Source organism: Artemia franciscana, chromosome 5 (genome assembly GCF_032884065.1).
Source record: "Artemia franciscana chromosome 5, ASM3288406v1, whole genome shotgun sequence".
In the NCBI taxonomy this organism is placed as follows: Eukaryota; Metazoa; Arthropoda; class Branchiopoda; order Anostraca; family Artemiidae; genus Artemia; species Artemia franciscana.
The window spans coordinates 19,659,112-19,673,260 of NC_088867.1; the positions used below are offsets into that span (position 1 = coordinate 19,659,112).

The 14,149-nt window shown below is 32.7% G+C and overlaps 1 protein-coding gene across 8 annotated transcripts in view; it reads right to left on the bottom strand.

Annotated features, from left to right (window-relative positions):
* Positions 1 to 14,149, bottom strand: part of LOC136027069 (ensconsin-like) — a 171,168-nt gene that overhangs the window by 22,129 nt on the left and 134,890 nt on the right. For all 8 annotated transcript variants that reach the window (XM_065704006.1, XM_065704005.1, XM_065704004.1 and 5 more), the window contains 2 exons: positions 6,617 to 6,918; positions 3,389 to 3,761 (listed from right to left, as the gene is read on the bottom strand). In XM_065704006.1, coding sequence (XP_065560078.1) covers positions 3,389 to 3,761; positions 6,617 to 6,918 — 675 coding nt within the window. The remainder of the gene's footprint in view (positions 1 to 3,388; positions 3,762 to 6,616; positions 6,919 to 14,149) is intronic.

The window sequence follows — 14,149 nt, forward strand, 5'->3', positions numbered from 1 at the left end:
TAAGCCTAGAAACGATTTATTCACATTTCTTGACTAATTTTGCAGCCGATTTCCTTGAAACTCACGCTATAAACAGTTTACCCCTTAAAAGTCAATTCTAGTGTCGTTTTGTTGTCCATATCTTATCAGATTGGGACCATGATAATACTTCTTTTGAAGAGTTTTTAGACTTCTTAATTTTTTACGACTTACAATTTTTTTTTTTTTGGGGGGGTAGGTTAATTCAAATCCCGCACTTAATAAATAACTAAAACTAAAAATAGCAGCACATATTTACTATAGATTAAAAATATTGGTTAGAACTGAAACGAAAATGGTAGCACATTTTTGGTTTAGATTTAAATGTGTTGCTTAAAACAGAAATGAAAATGTTAGCATAACTTTGATACATGATTGACGAAAATCAGCGAAAAAAACCCTTCACTTCAATTGTATTACTCTAATAGCAGTTATTTTGAAAGTTGACACGATTCTGCGAGTGTGTTTTTAATGATCATATAATTCCAGAACTGAGTAACTCATTCTGTTCTTGACAGATTCACCGAAGTGAAGATCATAGGAAATAGGCAGCGAAAGGATGAAATGGGGACAGTGATGTTTATGCCTCGCTAAACACTAATCTTAGTGTTTTTCTCGCGAAAAGCAAAAACTAGTCTTACCATCCTGTATCTTTTTTCAAAAATTTAGCAACAAGCCTAGCAACATTTTATCTAAATCCAATATTAAATCTACTCTATGAAATCATAATTAGAGATAATTATGATTAGGGATAATTAGAGACTTTTCTGCTCAATTTTGGCAAAGATAAGACAAAATTTAATTTAGGGATTGATGTCTGTTGAGTTGATACGAGGACGAAGCACTACTACTATATTGACTGGTCACTATATTAAAAGAGCTACTCTTTTTTTAACAGTTAGTGGCAATGGGCAATAAATGAAGACTGATCCGTTGCATTGGAAACCGAAACTCATAGAATTTAATTTTTATTGTGATCCCAACTATGCTGAATTCATGAGTCTGAAGTTACCCATTGAAAGATATCAGCAAATAGAAACATTTTGCTAGTTTATCCGAAATCACATGCAGTCACGGATGCGTGCTTTTATATATATATATATATATATATATATATATATATATATATATATATATATATATATATATATATATATATACGAACTCCATCGTAGTAGTACCAGGTCTGTGTCCCGAGTCCCATTACTAGCAATTACTAGTGATGTCTACCTCATTTGATTACTTTTAAAGTTGTCAAACAGAGAAAATATTAGGCTGTGATGAACAATATCCTCATATCCCCCTCCTCAGGTAACTTTTTGGGACAATTTGAACGCCTATATATGATGCAAATGCAGTTGAAAAGTCATAGCAGCGGCTCTCGGTATTGTAAGCAAAGAGCTGCAAACAATTTCCCAAGACCCCCCCCTTGTAAATATGTTTTCAGTCTTTATATTATAGCATAAATTTCCCCAAACTAACAGCAGATCGCTTTTAATTTAAAAACAAATAAAATGTTTTAATTATTTAGAAGAAGAAAAAACAATTAAACCTGTAACTCAAGTTTCCGCAGAAAAAAATGAAAGAGTAACTCGCGCGAGGCCCCTTTAAGGCTCGGCCCAAAAGTGTTACCCCATCAGGTGGCACCAAGTGGGAGAGGAGAGAGCCTTTGACCCCTCCCCATAGATTCCGGAAATATATTTTTTTTATTATTATTTTAATTGAAAAATGCACTTTTTTGTCATGAAAAAAATGCCCCACCAGCCAAAATTTTCGTCAATTGACGCCACTAACCACACTACGTCTCTACCTTCTTTTGAAAACCTTGAACACATCAACCGCTCTAAGAAAGGTTATATAAACATTTATTGTCCACAGTTGAGATTTCAAAATGAAATAGAAAGGTTAGATCGGGAGCCAGATTTCCACGCCTTTGACACAGTGACTTCTCCTAAGTCTGGAAGGATTAGTAGACCCCTTACCAAAATATCTGTGCTTTCCGACTTTTTTCACTGACTGAAAGTTTTGCCCATTATGTTTAATTGATAAACTCACCAACATATTATTTTGATTAATCCATGGCCCATCAATCAGTAGTGTCATTACAAACGGGACATAAAAAGAGGGTAGGGGGACAATAAAACGGTGGCGTTAGAAATAACTAGTAATTAAAAACGACCAATAACGACTATTATTGAAATGTCTATCCCCGGCTAGCTGCCTTCAGCATTCTTATTAACGAGTTAAAACATTATGTACGAATATAAACATTATATGCGTTATTTTTTCAACAAAAACTAACTACTTCTTTTAAATTAGAAGTTACAGAGACCATACAGCTTACTGTTCAATGGCAAATTACAATTATTGAACCGTGTTCAGAAGCATCAATTGAAACCGATTGCAATTAATTATTTCCTTATTGCGATTCAGAGCTTAATAAGCTGCAATTTATCCTTTTACATATTGAAGAAATTTTAGTGTATTTATCTACTTGTATAACCTAACAACATTTTTAGCTGCCAAAGATTTTATGGTTTGCAAAATTATTCCATTTTTTTGTAAGAAACTTAGTTTGATGTTGAGACCGCGTTCAATAGAGCACAATTATTACGCTTGTTCAATAAGTTATTACAATCTAATTGCAAGAATGCTCTGTTGAACGTGGGGTGAGCCAAACGAAAGCAGGCAATTTAAGATTGAAAATGAATCGCAGCATTCCAGTTACATAATTTGAATCGGTTTTCTTTATAACAAGTCCAGTTAAAAAAAAAAAAAAAAAGTCCATTGATATTCTAAAGATAAGCGTAAATTTTAGGCAAATATTTTAGCTCTTATTTAAAATCTAGTTCCATGATTTCAAAAAAAGAAGACAAAATTGAAAGGTTAATTGGGCGAAAAATAACATGTTAGAGATCAAAGATGCAGGGCATGAGTTACCATGGCTTTCAACATTTGCTACACAGCCAAAATGCAACTCGAAGTGAGGGGGCGAGATAATTTGCTTAAATATACTTTAGTCCAATATTTTCTGTTTTATTTTTTTAAGGAAATTTCGTTTTTTCCCATCTCAGTTTTTGAATATAGGCACACTATATAGAGGTCAAATTCAACAACATATGTGTTTTATTACCTTTTATTCCCTGTTCATGTGCACGAATTCAATCCATTTGGCAAGTAAAAGCTCAAACATTGCTTTGCAAACCCATATATCCAGAATTGTCACAAATCATAACAGATTTTATTCAATGTTTTCTTTCTCGGATAAAAAAAAATCCATCAACCTTTTTTGGGGGATTCTTCCATCTCTCCTTCTGTGTACGGAATATAAATGTCTTTCTGTATGGGGGAAAACAAGAAAAATACTTACGTTGAAACTCAGGTGCAGATGGAGACAAAGTTACAGATGCTGGCACAGCCACAGATATAGCTGCAGGTGCTGGCACAGGAGCAGGCATAGGGTTAGCTGCAACATTGATGACTGAACGAGGCTCTTCCTTAATATCTTCAACCGCACTGGCCTCTGCATTCTGTTCAGCCTTAGGTTCTTCTATGGGCAAGGGCATTTGTTCGACAGATGGTTTAACATCTACAGTAACCTCTGGTTCAGCTTTGATTAAAGGCTCGGTAGTATTTAGAGCAGTTTGCTGGAGAGGTACACTCTCTTCAGTTGGATCAATAGGCTCTTCTTTTACTTCAACTTTCGGTTGCAAAAGTGGCTTTGCTTTAGCCGATGTGGCTGACTACAACAACAGGAAGAGTCAAAATTAAATGATTTTCCTATTCCAATGCCACCGTTCTATAACCGAAACTAACACTAGACTAAAAGTAAGTATTAATTTTCAAATTGCCCTTGTGTTAGCAAGGGTTGCTAAATTTTGAGACCAGGGTTGTAACGGATTACAATTGCACCCATCTAAAAATTATACAATATCAACTGATATCAACTCAAAATGACTCGATTCCCCAAATAAAAACCTACCTTTTTAGATATACATTTATATTATGTGCTTTAAATTTTCATCTCTTTTTTTAGTATTCCTTTCTGGTAATTACATTATTATTCTATTTAAAAAGATCAACAGGAGGGCAAAACATTTAGCTCCTGATTTGACTCTGTTGAGCGTAAGTTATTTCAAATCATCATTTTCGAATAATGTCCAAACAGCGTGGTTCAAGAAATGTTTTCCTTTTTTCCAGTTACTATGCATTGTCGATTCAATTCAATTCAATTCGTTTATTAACAAAATAACAAATCACACACTATAAACTAACTACACCCTAAGAGAGCACTGCCCGTAACGGGTGACAGTATTCATTCAATCATCAAGAATAGAAATATAAGGTAAGAAAAGAAAAGAAGAAGAAGGGAAAAGAAAAGAAAACAAACGTAAATTCATAAAACAAAACATAGAGAACTATCGGTAAAAGAAATTAGGATCTAATTCAATATTTTCCATTAAGAAGCTTTTAATCTTACTTTTGAACTCTGGTAGGCTATTAGCATTTCTCAAAGTATTTGGCAAATAATTCCATATTTTTGGTCCGGTAAATTTAATTGAAAAACCAGATGACGTGAGACGTCTCGTTTCTGTAACTAGTTGCGATGCATGCCGAGTATCATGTTGGTGAATTTCATCATTCCTTCGAAAAGCTGACATAAACGACTCAGGTGCGGCATTTGTGCTTACTTTATATAAAGTTTCGGCAATCTTTTTTTCTCGAAGTCGAGCCACATTTAATATCAAGTCTTATTAAAAACGCCTTCACACTCTGACGAGGCCCAAGCTTGCAAATTGCACGTATAGCTTTATTCTGAAGAATTTGAACTTGCTTCCATTCTGACTTAACACATACACGGCCTTCTGAATCAAGGCCACTAACGATTTTTTTTAGATGGGCATACGATTTTTGCGTTGTAAATAGAGATAAAAATTATACCTTAAGGTAGTCGTTTTATTTCCGTAAATTGGATGTATTAATTATAAATTATATATATTAGACTTTAAGAAGTCAATCTGGTTATGTTGTATTTACTGTATTTACCCCTATTGTATTTACATTTCTGTAGGTTTTAGCGTCAAAGTGCTTAATTGACCCCAATACCCTTATACGATCGAAAAGATATTTTCTAAAGCAAAATTTTCCCGTCTTTCAAGCATAAAATAACTATTTGACTAACAGAACCGAACAGTAGATTATTTTGTTTGAAAACTAATTTTAAATATACGATGTCTAATGTAACAAATAATAAGATGAAGGCATGTCAATATGTACAATTAACTAATTATACCTTTTTAATTAATTCTTATAATTTAAGGCTTGTCTATATGTACCAAAGCACGTTCTCCATACTTAAGCATATATTCAAGCAAAAACATATAAAATACAAATAAAAAACATATAAAATAACTAAAATAGAAATAAGCTATGAAAAATAGCGGACTTGGTTAAATCAGCCTCCGAATGTTACGTCTCTAGATGAGATGACAAAAAAAAAAAAAAAAAAAAAAAAAAAAAAAAAAAAAAACTCCAGTCTTCTACGCCACTAAAACCAAGGGAAGAAATTATGGACAGCATAGGAGTAACCCTGCTGGACTGATAAGCTTTTTAATGATATCATGATCAACTGGTTATCAGGAACAAAAACATGTGCAAGATTTCGTACCTTTTTTTATAGTCTGTGACTCATCCATCCCTGTTTGTATGTGATAAATTCAAATATAGATAAAAATCTACCAAATGTACTAGAATATAACTACATTTATTATTATCTTCTTTATGACTGATATTTCGCCATAACATTGTTGGATTACTAGCCATCTTCACTGATTTTAATGATTTTGATTCCTTAATTGCTTCACATTCTGTGGTAGTACAGTGGATTGATGCTTAAAATCAATTCGGAACAACGAATAGAGGCCAAATTCAGCAAAATCTTAATAAATGTCATTAAGAAAGAATATTTAAAACAAAGATGTGCTAATTACCATGTAAAACATGACATGTACGAAAACCGCGGTTCGATTACGCTGCCTGAAGCTATAATGAGATTATTACTAAAACAACTGCAACAAAAGATGATTCCGTAAGAAAAAGATTATTAGAAAAATACAAGAAGTTAAAGAAGAATTTCCAGAACATATTGAATAAAATACGATCTAGGCGAATAAATTTCCACATATCCCACATAAAGCAAGCAAAAATAAATACAGCATAAAAAAGACAGAAAAAATAAAGATATTTGTTTAAAAAGACATTTCAAAAACAAGAAAAAATTATAGATCTACTTGACGAAGAATCACTTTCCTTGCGACATGCGGGATTGAACCGCTGCAACTTTGATTCAGGAGCGCGGCCATATCCACTGCGCTGTCACAAGGTACATTGTAACTTCATTATTCTAATGTTTCGAGAAAAGTTATAATGACCGATGACAGCCACTTATTAGTGTAGTCTACATCAAATTTGAGTATTTATTTACTTCAATGGATAGTTCAAAAGAAAAAAGGTAATGTTTCGAAGATACCCTTCTAGAATCCCACTAAAAAGCCTCATATTTGGAAAAAGAAACAACTGAGTGGCCTAAATTTCATACCTTGGTTTTCGGCCCGGCCTTAGGAGTAGGCTTCATCTCTTGAACCGTCTTTGCTTTATCACTAACAAATGGTTTAACTTTCATATCCGGTCTGGCTCCTTTCGGCTCTTGTTTGATTGCCACTTTTTCAGCTTTAAGCACCTCGGTTGACTTGCCAGAAGTCTTAATCTCAGACTTGTGAGATTCAGCTGCTCTCGGAGTGGCTGGCTTTGGACGTTTATGCACTGAAAGAGGTTTGGGAGAAGTTCCAAGGACATCCATACTTTTGGCTCGATAGGGTTTAGGCCCTACAGTAGGCAGTCCTGTAAATATAATATATGCAACGGTCACCGCAATTCATGTTTCAGGAAAGGGAAAAGCAAGCCATAGAAACATAATGGAATTTACACTTCAAATAAGGTAAAAAAAAAATATACAGGAATAAGATTCGAAACTGATATGAAAGAAAACTTTTACATTTTAGCACAGTGGACAATGATTGGAAAAAGTTCAAAACGATCCTTTGGTTTTAACAAACATAACTATAAGTTTTTAACTATTTTCTTTTGTCTATAAAATAGTCAGCACTAGCTAGTAAGCAGACCCTTGGCATTTAAAAAAATGCATATCTTTATACCTAGTTGACATTATATTTATTTTCATTTTAATAATATTTTATGATTAACTCAATAATTCTAATGGAATAACGCAAGATGACATTATCCCCCCTCCCCCCACAGCGATGAAGTTGAGTTCATTCCCCAATTCCACCAATTCCACAGTTGGTCACTGTTTTAAATGCAGGTAGAAATAAACTTTGAATATGAACATTTTTAGCAACAAGATAATATATTTATTTAAAAAATTAACTGTCACAAGCCCAAATGGCATTAAATCTTATTCTGGGTTAAAAAAAAAGAAAAAAAACACCAATTACTTGAAAGAAAGAGAGAAAGAAACATTTTGCTTTACACTATACGTATAAATCAATGACACTCACGTAACGCCAAGTCACATTTTATATTTTTTCAGGCTCACTACTACCTTATAACTTTTTAATTCGCACTTTATTCAGAAGTTTTGACCCCCCCCCCAAAAAAAAACAAAAATATTCTTCTGATGCATAAAAACGTACCAAAAATGCATATAAACAAATTTTATGTTACACCTCACCGAAGGCAAGTCCTGGATATGACCTTGATCTAGACAATGACGTTTATCTTAAAACATATTCTTATAGCATCGAATTTTAAAACAAATTTCCCAACAGCACTAACAGTAATTGTCTATATTTTCAAAAATTCATTGAGCCACAGTTATGACACGTTTACGTATCCCCTATTGTCAATAAAGAGAAACGATTCGTTGCTATTGAGAAAGCAAGTCAATTTTTCAGTTTAAGTAATGAAATTGAGTTTAATGAAACGCATCCTTGATAATTTATTGCTTAAGCAGAGAAAGCTTTTCCACGCTCAGAAAAACGTAAAATTGACAAACTTCAGTAGCAAGATTTATGACCGACTGAAAAAGATGGTGTTTATTTAACGCTTTCTTGATTTTCTTTCAACTAGAACTAAACTCGAAAAAAATTAGTATGCAATAATAATTTAAACCCCTACCTCCTACCCAAATTACGGCCTTGATTGGTACTGTTTATTTATTTTTAGGGGGGGACCTGCTGTTCTATTTATGAACCATTATGAACATATAAATCTATTGTGACCATAATTGTTTATGAACATACCAACGCAAAGGTGACGGGAAAAGGGTTGATCCAAAGCACCCACTATCAAAATTATTTGGTATGCTGTAAAATTCGCTTTTGTCCCCCTTTGCTAGGATATATTGTCTAATTCTCTCTTTAAGACTCTAATCAGTCGACCAGTAAATTTACATACACAAGTACAGTTTATTGTTTAAAAAGGTCATTGGAAATTTGACAATAGTCAATGAAATTAGTTCCATTGTGCCAAACCTTCCAAATAAGTAAGATCAATAGATTTTATTTAAAAAATTGAATGAATATTAGCTAGAACAAGTAAAGTTTATACGTTTTACTGGCTATTGCTTCATTCAAACACCAAGGACAGTGAAAATTATATCTGATTGTGTGAATGGTTAAATAGAAAATTAGACAACCATATACATCTTTGAAAATCAGGACAAACCTGGAATTCAGTTTTTAATAAAAGATCCTCATATGCGATTGTGCAGTTTTTGACAGTACCGAGAACCCAATTAAGATAAAATCTGGGTGAAATAACAACGAAAAATAAGCAAAACATTGGGCTTCAAAAGGCTTAAGAAGATGCAGTTTTTCAATGAAGATGCAGCAGTCATTGCAAATCAACAGGTTATTAATGCTTAAATTTTTCCAAACAAAAAACGTTGTAAAATTGAAATATACAATTTTGATATGATTGCAGCAACACTGTCAAAAATAAGCTATCACCCTAAAAACCTCAAAATTCCAAAAAAAAATTCGTGGTTTTTCAGTATGAATAAGATTAAGAGGGGTCCAATGAACAAACAAGTCTTTGGTTTGATGTCCTTGATGCCTTTAACTGGTTTAAAAGCAAATCAAATTTTTTTTCTCGTTTCCATAGAATTCGACTTTATTGAAAATTATGACTTCAAATGACAAGATTGTATAAAAATGTACTGCTTATGATTTTAAAATTATTATCCTTTTAAAAAGACGTTTATAATATATAGATGCAACCAAGGACGTTGGATGCTCAGAAAACAACAAATGATTCTATGTCATTACTTGCGCTTGTTATCTTTCTTATTTTTTCAGAGCCCTTCATTTTTGTTTCTTCTCAGGCTACCCTTGGAAAAGCCTCATCTACCACCATAATTTCCAGATTATTAGTGGTTTATGAAATCCCAAAATTGTTTAAGAGCATACCTACTTTCAAAATTTTTTAGTGAAAGAAAGCTTAATTTTGTAACTGATAGATTTTTAGGTTTTCTTCTGAAGAGCTTCTGCAGAGTACAGCAACCTTAAGTATTGGAGAAATGACATAGTTGCAAAACTGACAGATTTCAATCTAGTAAAATTCTCATCAAACAGTTCGTGGTAACGAACTGTAGTAAGGAGCAACCCGGCTCAATAGTAACCAAAACTCTAAAAAATTTTGAATTCTCATTTAAAATTAAAATTCTCATTTTAAAATTCTCATTTAAAACTAAACCAACACTTCTAGGCATGATAAAGGTGTAATAAGCCACAATTTTGTATTTCTCTTCTCAAAACACGAAGACAGAGAACCCCATTACAACCCAAGGCATTAAGGTTAGTAAGGGCGGGGAGTGGCCATCGCGTCTACCCCTTAAAAATTTCTATATTGTACGGATTTCTTTTTTCATGAATTCGACTACTTTTTGCGCAATTCCTCGAAGCTCCTCTCCACTATCCGAAACGAATTCTCACGTGTCTGAACCACATAATGTGTTTTAAACTCTCGATCTCTCTCCCATTCTGTCTCCCTTTTACTCCTTCTCACAGATTAGGGGAAATTATCAAACACAGATGACCAAGGTCACAGAAACAACTTTCAAAGTAGCTAGAACTGGGCATAAAACTCTGTTTAAGGAACCTGGCACGAAGGCTTTTGATGTGTGACTAAGGGAGACATGTGACAAAAATAATTTTATGCCGTATGGCTACTGTAAAGAAAAACAAATGCAATTGAAGAACACAAAAGTAAGGTTAAAATTCCAAAATGAAAACTCATAAATATCAAAATATGAATTTACCATATATTTGATTTGGTGAAGAAAACACGAAAAATGGTTCATAAAAAGCGGGAGAAAAAACAAAACAAAAAAGGGAAAAGAGGGAGAAAAAAAATCTTAAAATTACAAAAAAATCAAGCATAAAAAATAAGCCCATATGAGATCATGAATAAAACAAAGACAAGCTCGTAAATTACGGATAAGCACATTCAAAGCTTTAGTTCTGATTAAGAAAAAAAAAATCATTCTCATCCTTATCCTTAATCCAAGAAAAATGTTTCCTGAAAAAGAAAAACTTCCCTTTAAAATGGCAAAACAAAATAGTAAATATATTTCAACTTGAACGACCTTTTTTTTATATCCTAACATATTTTTAGCCATATTATTCAGTTTGGCTATCAATAAATGGTTGACGACCAATTGCAAAACCATGACAGAAAGCATTTAACTGCCTGCTGCACTCTTCTTCTCCAACCCGATCTAGGCCAAGATTCACTCTTTACCCACTCCCCTGAAGTTCCCATATCTTAGAAACCTTTACTTGTTATGGGTCTTCCCACCTCATAAGGGGGCGACATACTTTTAGTTTTGCCCTAGATGAAAGGCCAAATAGGACAATATTTGGCAATCGGTCATCTTTCATCCACGAAACGTGTCCTGGCCATTTTAATGTTTTTTTTTTTTAATATATCTTCAGAAAGTGCGATTAAACTATATATCCGTATTATAGACAAAAGCTTGTTGTCTGGCATACGGTCAGTCAAACAGGTACCAAAAACTATCCTTAGACAATTCGTCTGGAAAACATTCAACTTACACGCATAAACAAATATATATCTTTTATAGTAAGTGTTTCAAAAGAAAACAAAAGAAATGAAAGGCAACAAAGCAGGGACTGACTACCTTTAAGTAGCATATGCAGAAATAAAATATGAGATATACCCACTGTATCAATTTATAGTCTTGATCTTGTTTAGAAATATAGTAATTACGCTTAAGTTTTTTCAAGAACTTATAAGACATAGCGAGTAGGCGTGAGAGTTTGTGATTTACTACTTACTCACTAAAATTGTATTATTATTATTTAAACCAAACATGATTCCGCTTCAGATATGAAGAAGAGAATACCTAAGTTATAAATTGAATTCTAACAAAATAGAATGTATCTTAAAAGAGCGTAGCAAGTGACTTGACTTAAGCGATGATTTTCTAAGCTAACTTAACCTAATTTTCTAAATAAATAAATATATATATATATATATATATATATATATATATATATATATATATATATATATATATATATATATATATATATATATATATATATATATATATATATATATATATATATATATATATATATATATATATATATATATATATATATAAACATATTGCGTTTTGGACGAAACTAATAAGATGCACCCTCAATTTTCTGACAAAGGAATTTACTCGTTTTATGAGAAACAAACCAAATGTAATTATCTGAATTCTGAATAAATAACAAAATATATTTCTTTCTAAAAAATAGCTTCGAAGACTGCCACAGTCAAATTAATAACAATTTTAAAGATATGAAAGCATGCCTTGTTTTAATAGAGAAACAGATACAAGTCAAATATACGTCTATCTATTGCTTGTAACTTTTGACTGCAACATGACTTTTGACAAAGATCTTAAGAAAAAATATCCTTTATTTTCTTTTCATGTAGAATCCAAATATTGAACGATTACAGGAGGCTGTAATCTTAGATTTTAGCACACACCCCCCCCCCCCGCTCACAACCCCTTGGTATGTTTTCTTTCAACACAATGACCCCCATGCATGGAACAAATAGAGAAGTACAGTCTTTTTATCATAAAAGTAAGCAGTGTCTTTCTAATTTAGTCCTAAACAAATATTGTTTCGAGACACCCTAGTCAGGGTGTAAACTCGTTTCTCTCAAAACATTTATTTTTCATTTATTAAAGGATATTAAGGCGACTCCAGAATAAAAAAGCAATATCTCCCGTAGAAACAATCTGAACTACTAATAATAAGGTTTGTTTACTTGAGGCAAATACACTAGGCTTGTTTTAATTGAGTACGGTGGATTAATTCAAATATAGCCGAAAGTAAACATAAATTCAAAAACAAAACAATAAACTTCTAAGATTTAATAGGTTTGCCGAAGAGTCAATTAACCCGCTTCCTTAACAAAAAAAGCCACATTTAAAATGCCAAGACTTTGACATAAGTGGATGGCTTCATTTGACGAAAATCAGGGCTTTGACCCATCTATTTTTGGCTGAGCATGGTAGGGAATATCGAAGCCATGTCCTGAAAACACGTCATAGATACAACAATAAGTATGAGAGAAGCCTTTCTGATTCCATGTGTCTCTGAGCAGTGAGGATGAAGAAACGGGGCAAAAGAGTATTTTTTTAAGTGAGTTTAAGACAAGAGGATTTTTAGTATATTCTAAGATTGGGGGTGAATAGTTTACTACTGGGGTCAAGAAGAAAATATTTAGGCAAGGGCAGGATGATCCTTACTTCAGCCCGATATGTGGAGATATGGATGAGATTATGGTTCATATGGCGTGTGAGTATGAAGAACTGAGTAAGTTGTGAAAGCAGGTGTATAGAGTGTAGGTTTGATCAGAGATGGCTGGTGACTACATATAGTGACGAGTGTTTTCTTTAAGTCTTGAAAAGTTAGGAAGATTTCTCAGGATAGCAATTGAGCATAAAAATAGGTTTTAATAATTTGTGTAATCTTTTTGTTTATATATTGTGAATTAATTAGGATTCAATTTTTTATTTTACATTGCCACGGCGCAAAAGCGTTTAGAGCAATAAAAATTATAATTTTTATTATTAGTGAATAATGCATCAAAGCTTTTGTGCACACATAAAACAAATACTGTTTAATAACGACACACATCATAAATCGATAGTTAAACAAAATTTATTAGTCTGCATATTTTCATGAAACCTTTCATGAATCCAAACTATATTTCTTTGGTTTGAATTTCAAGCCGTTATTTGTTGTTTTCATAAAACCAGGCAAAAGTCGAAGGATAAAACATACAACAAAAGCAATCACAACTAAGATCGATATTACGGCTGAAGTTGTTTGACCTTTCACGAGAACCAGAAGCGGTCTTAAAAAAAAGAAAAAGAGAAAAAGAGTACTAGATAGAAAAGGTTCTTAGCAAAGATTCTCCAGGATAAAAGCAAAATTCCAGTAAGGTCCTCCTTACCATTTTGCAACAACTCCTAATGAACATGTGACTTGTGTGGAATGACGTCCGAAAAAATTTGTCTGAATGGGTAACAACATTTTGGCACCTCTCGGGTTGATTTTTTTTTTTTTTTTTTTTTTTTTTTTTTTTTTTTTTTTTTTTTTTTTTTTTTTTTTTTTTTTTTAAGATAACTCCTAATATTTAACTCAGTTATATTCTCAGTAGAAGGGCATTGGCAGAAATTCTACAATACCTGACTCAGCTATGATATCTGTGGGAGGGCATCCAAAAAAAAAATTCCTGGGTGGGTTACAGCTATTTTGGCACTTCTAAGGTTAATTCTTCTGTGTTATTAAATAAAAACAACAAGTTTTTTTAAACTGAAAGTAAGGACCGACATTAAAACTCAAAACGAAGAGAAATTATTCTGTATATCAAAGGGGTTTGTCCCCTCTTTAACGCCTCGTTCTTTACACTAAAGTTTTTTTATTGTTTTAAAAAGTAGAGTTGTGAAAAAGAGTCAAACTTTAGCGTAAAGAGCGGGGCATTGAGGAGGGGACAACCCCTTTCATAGACGGAATAA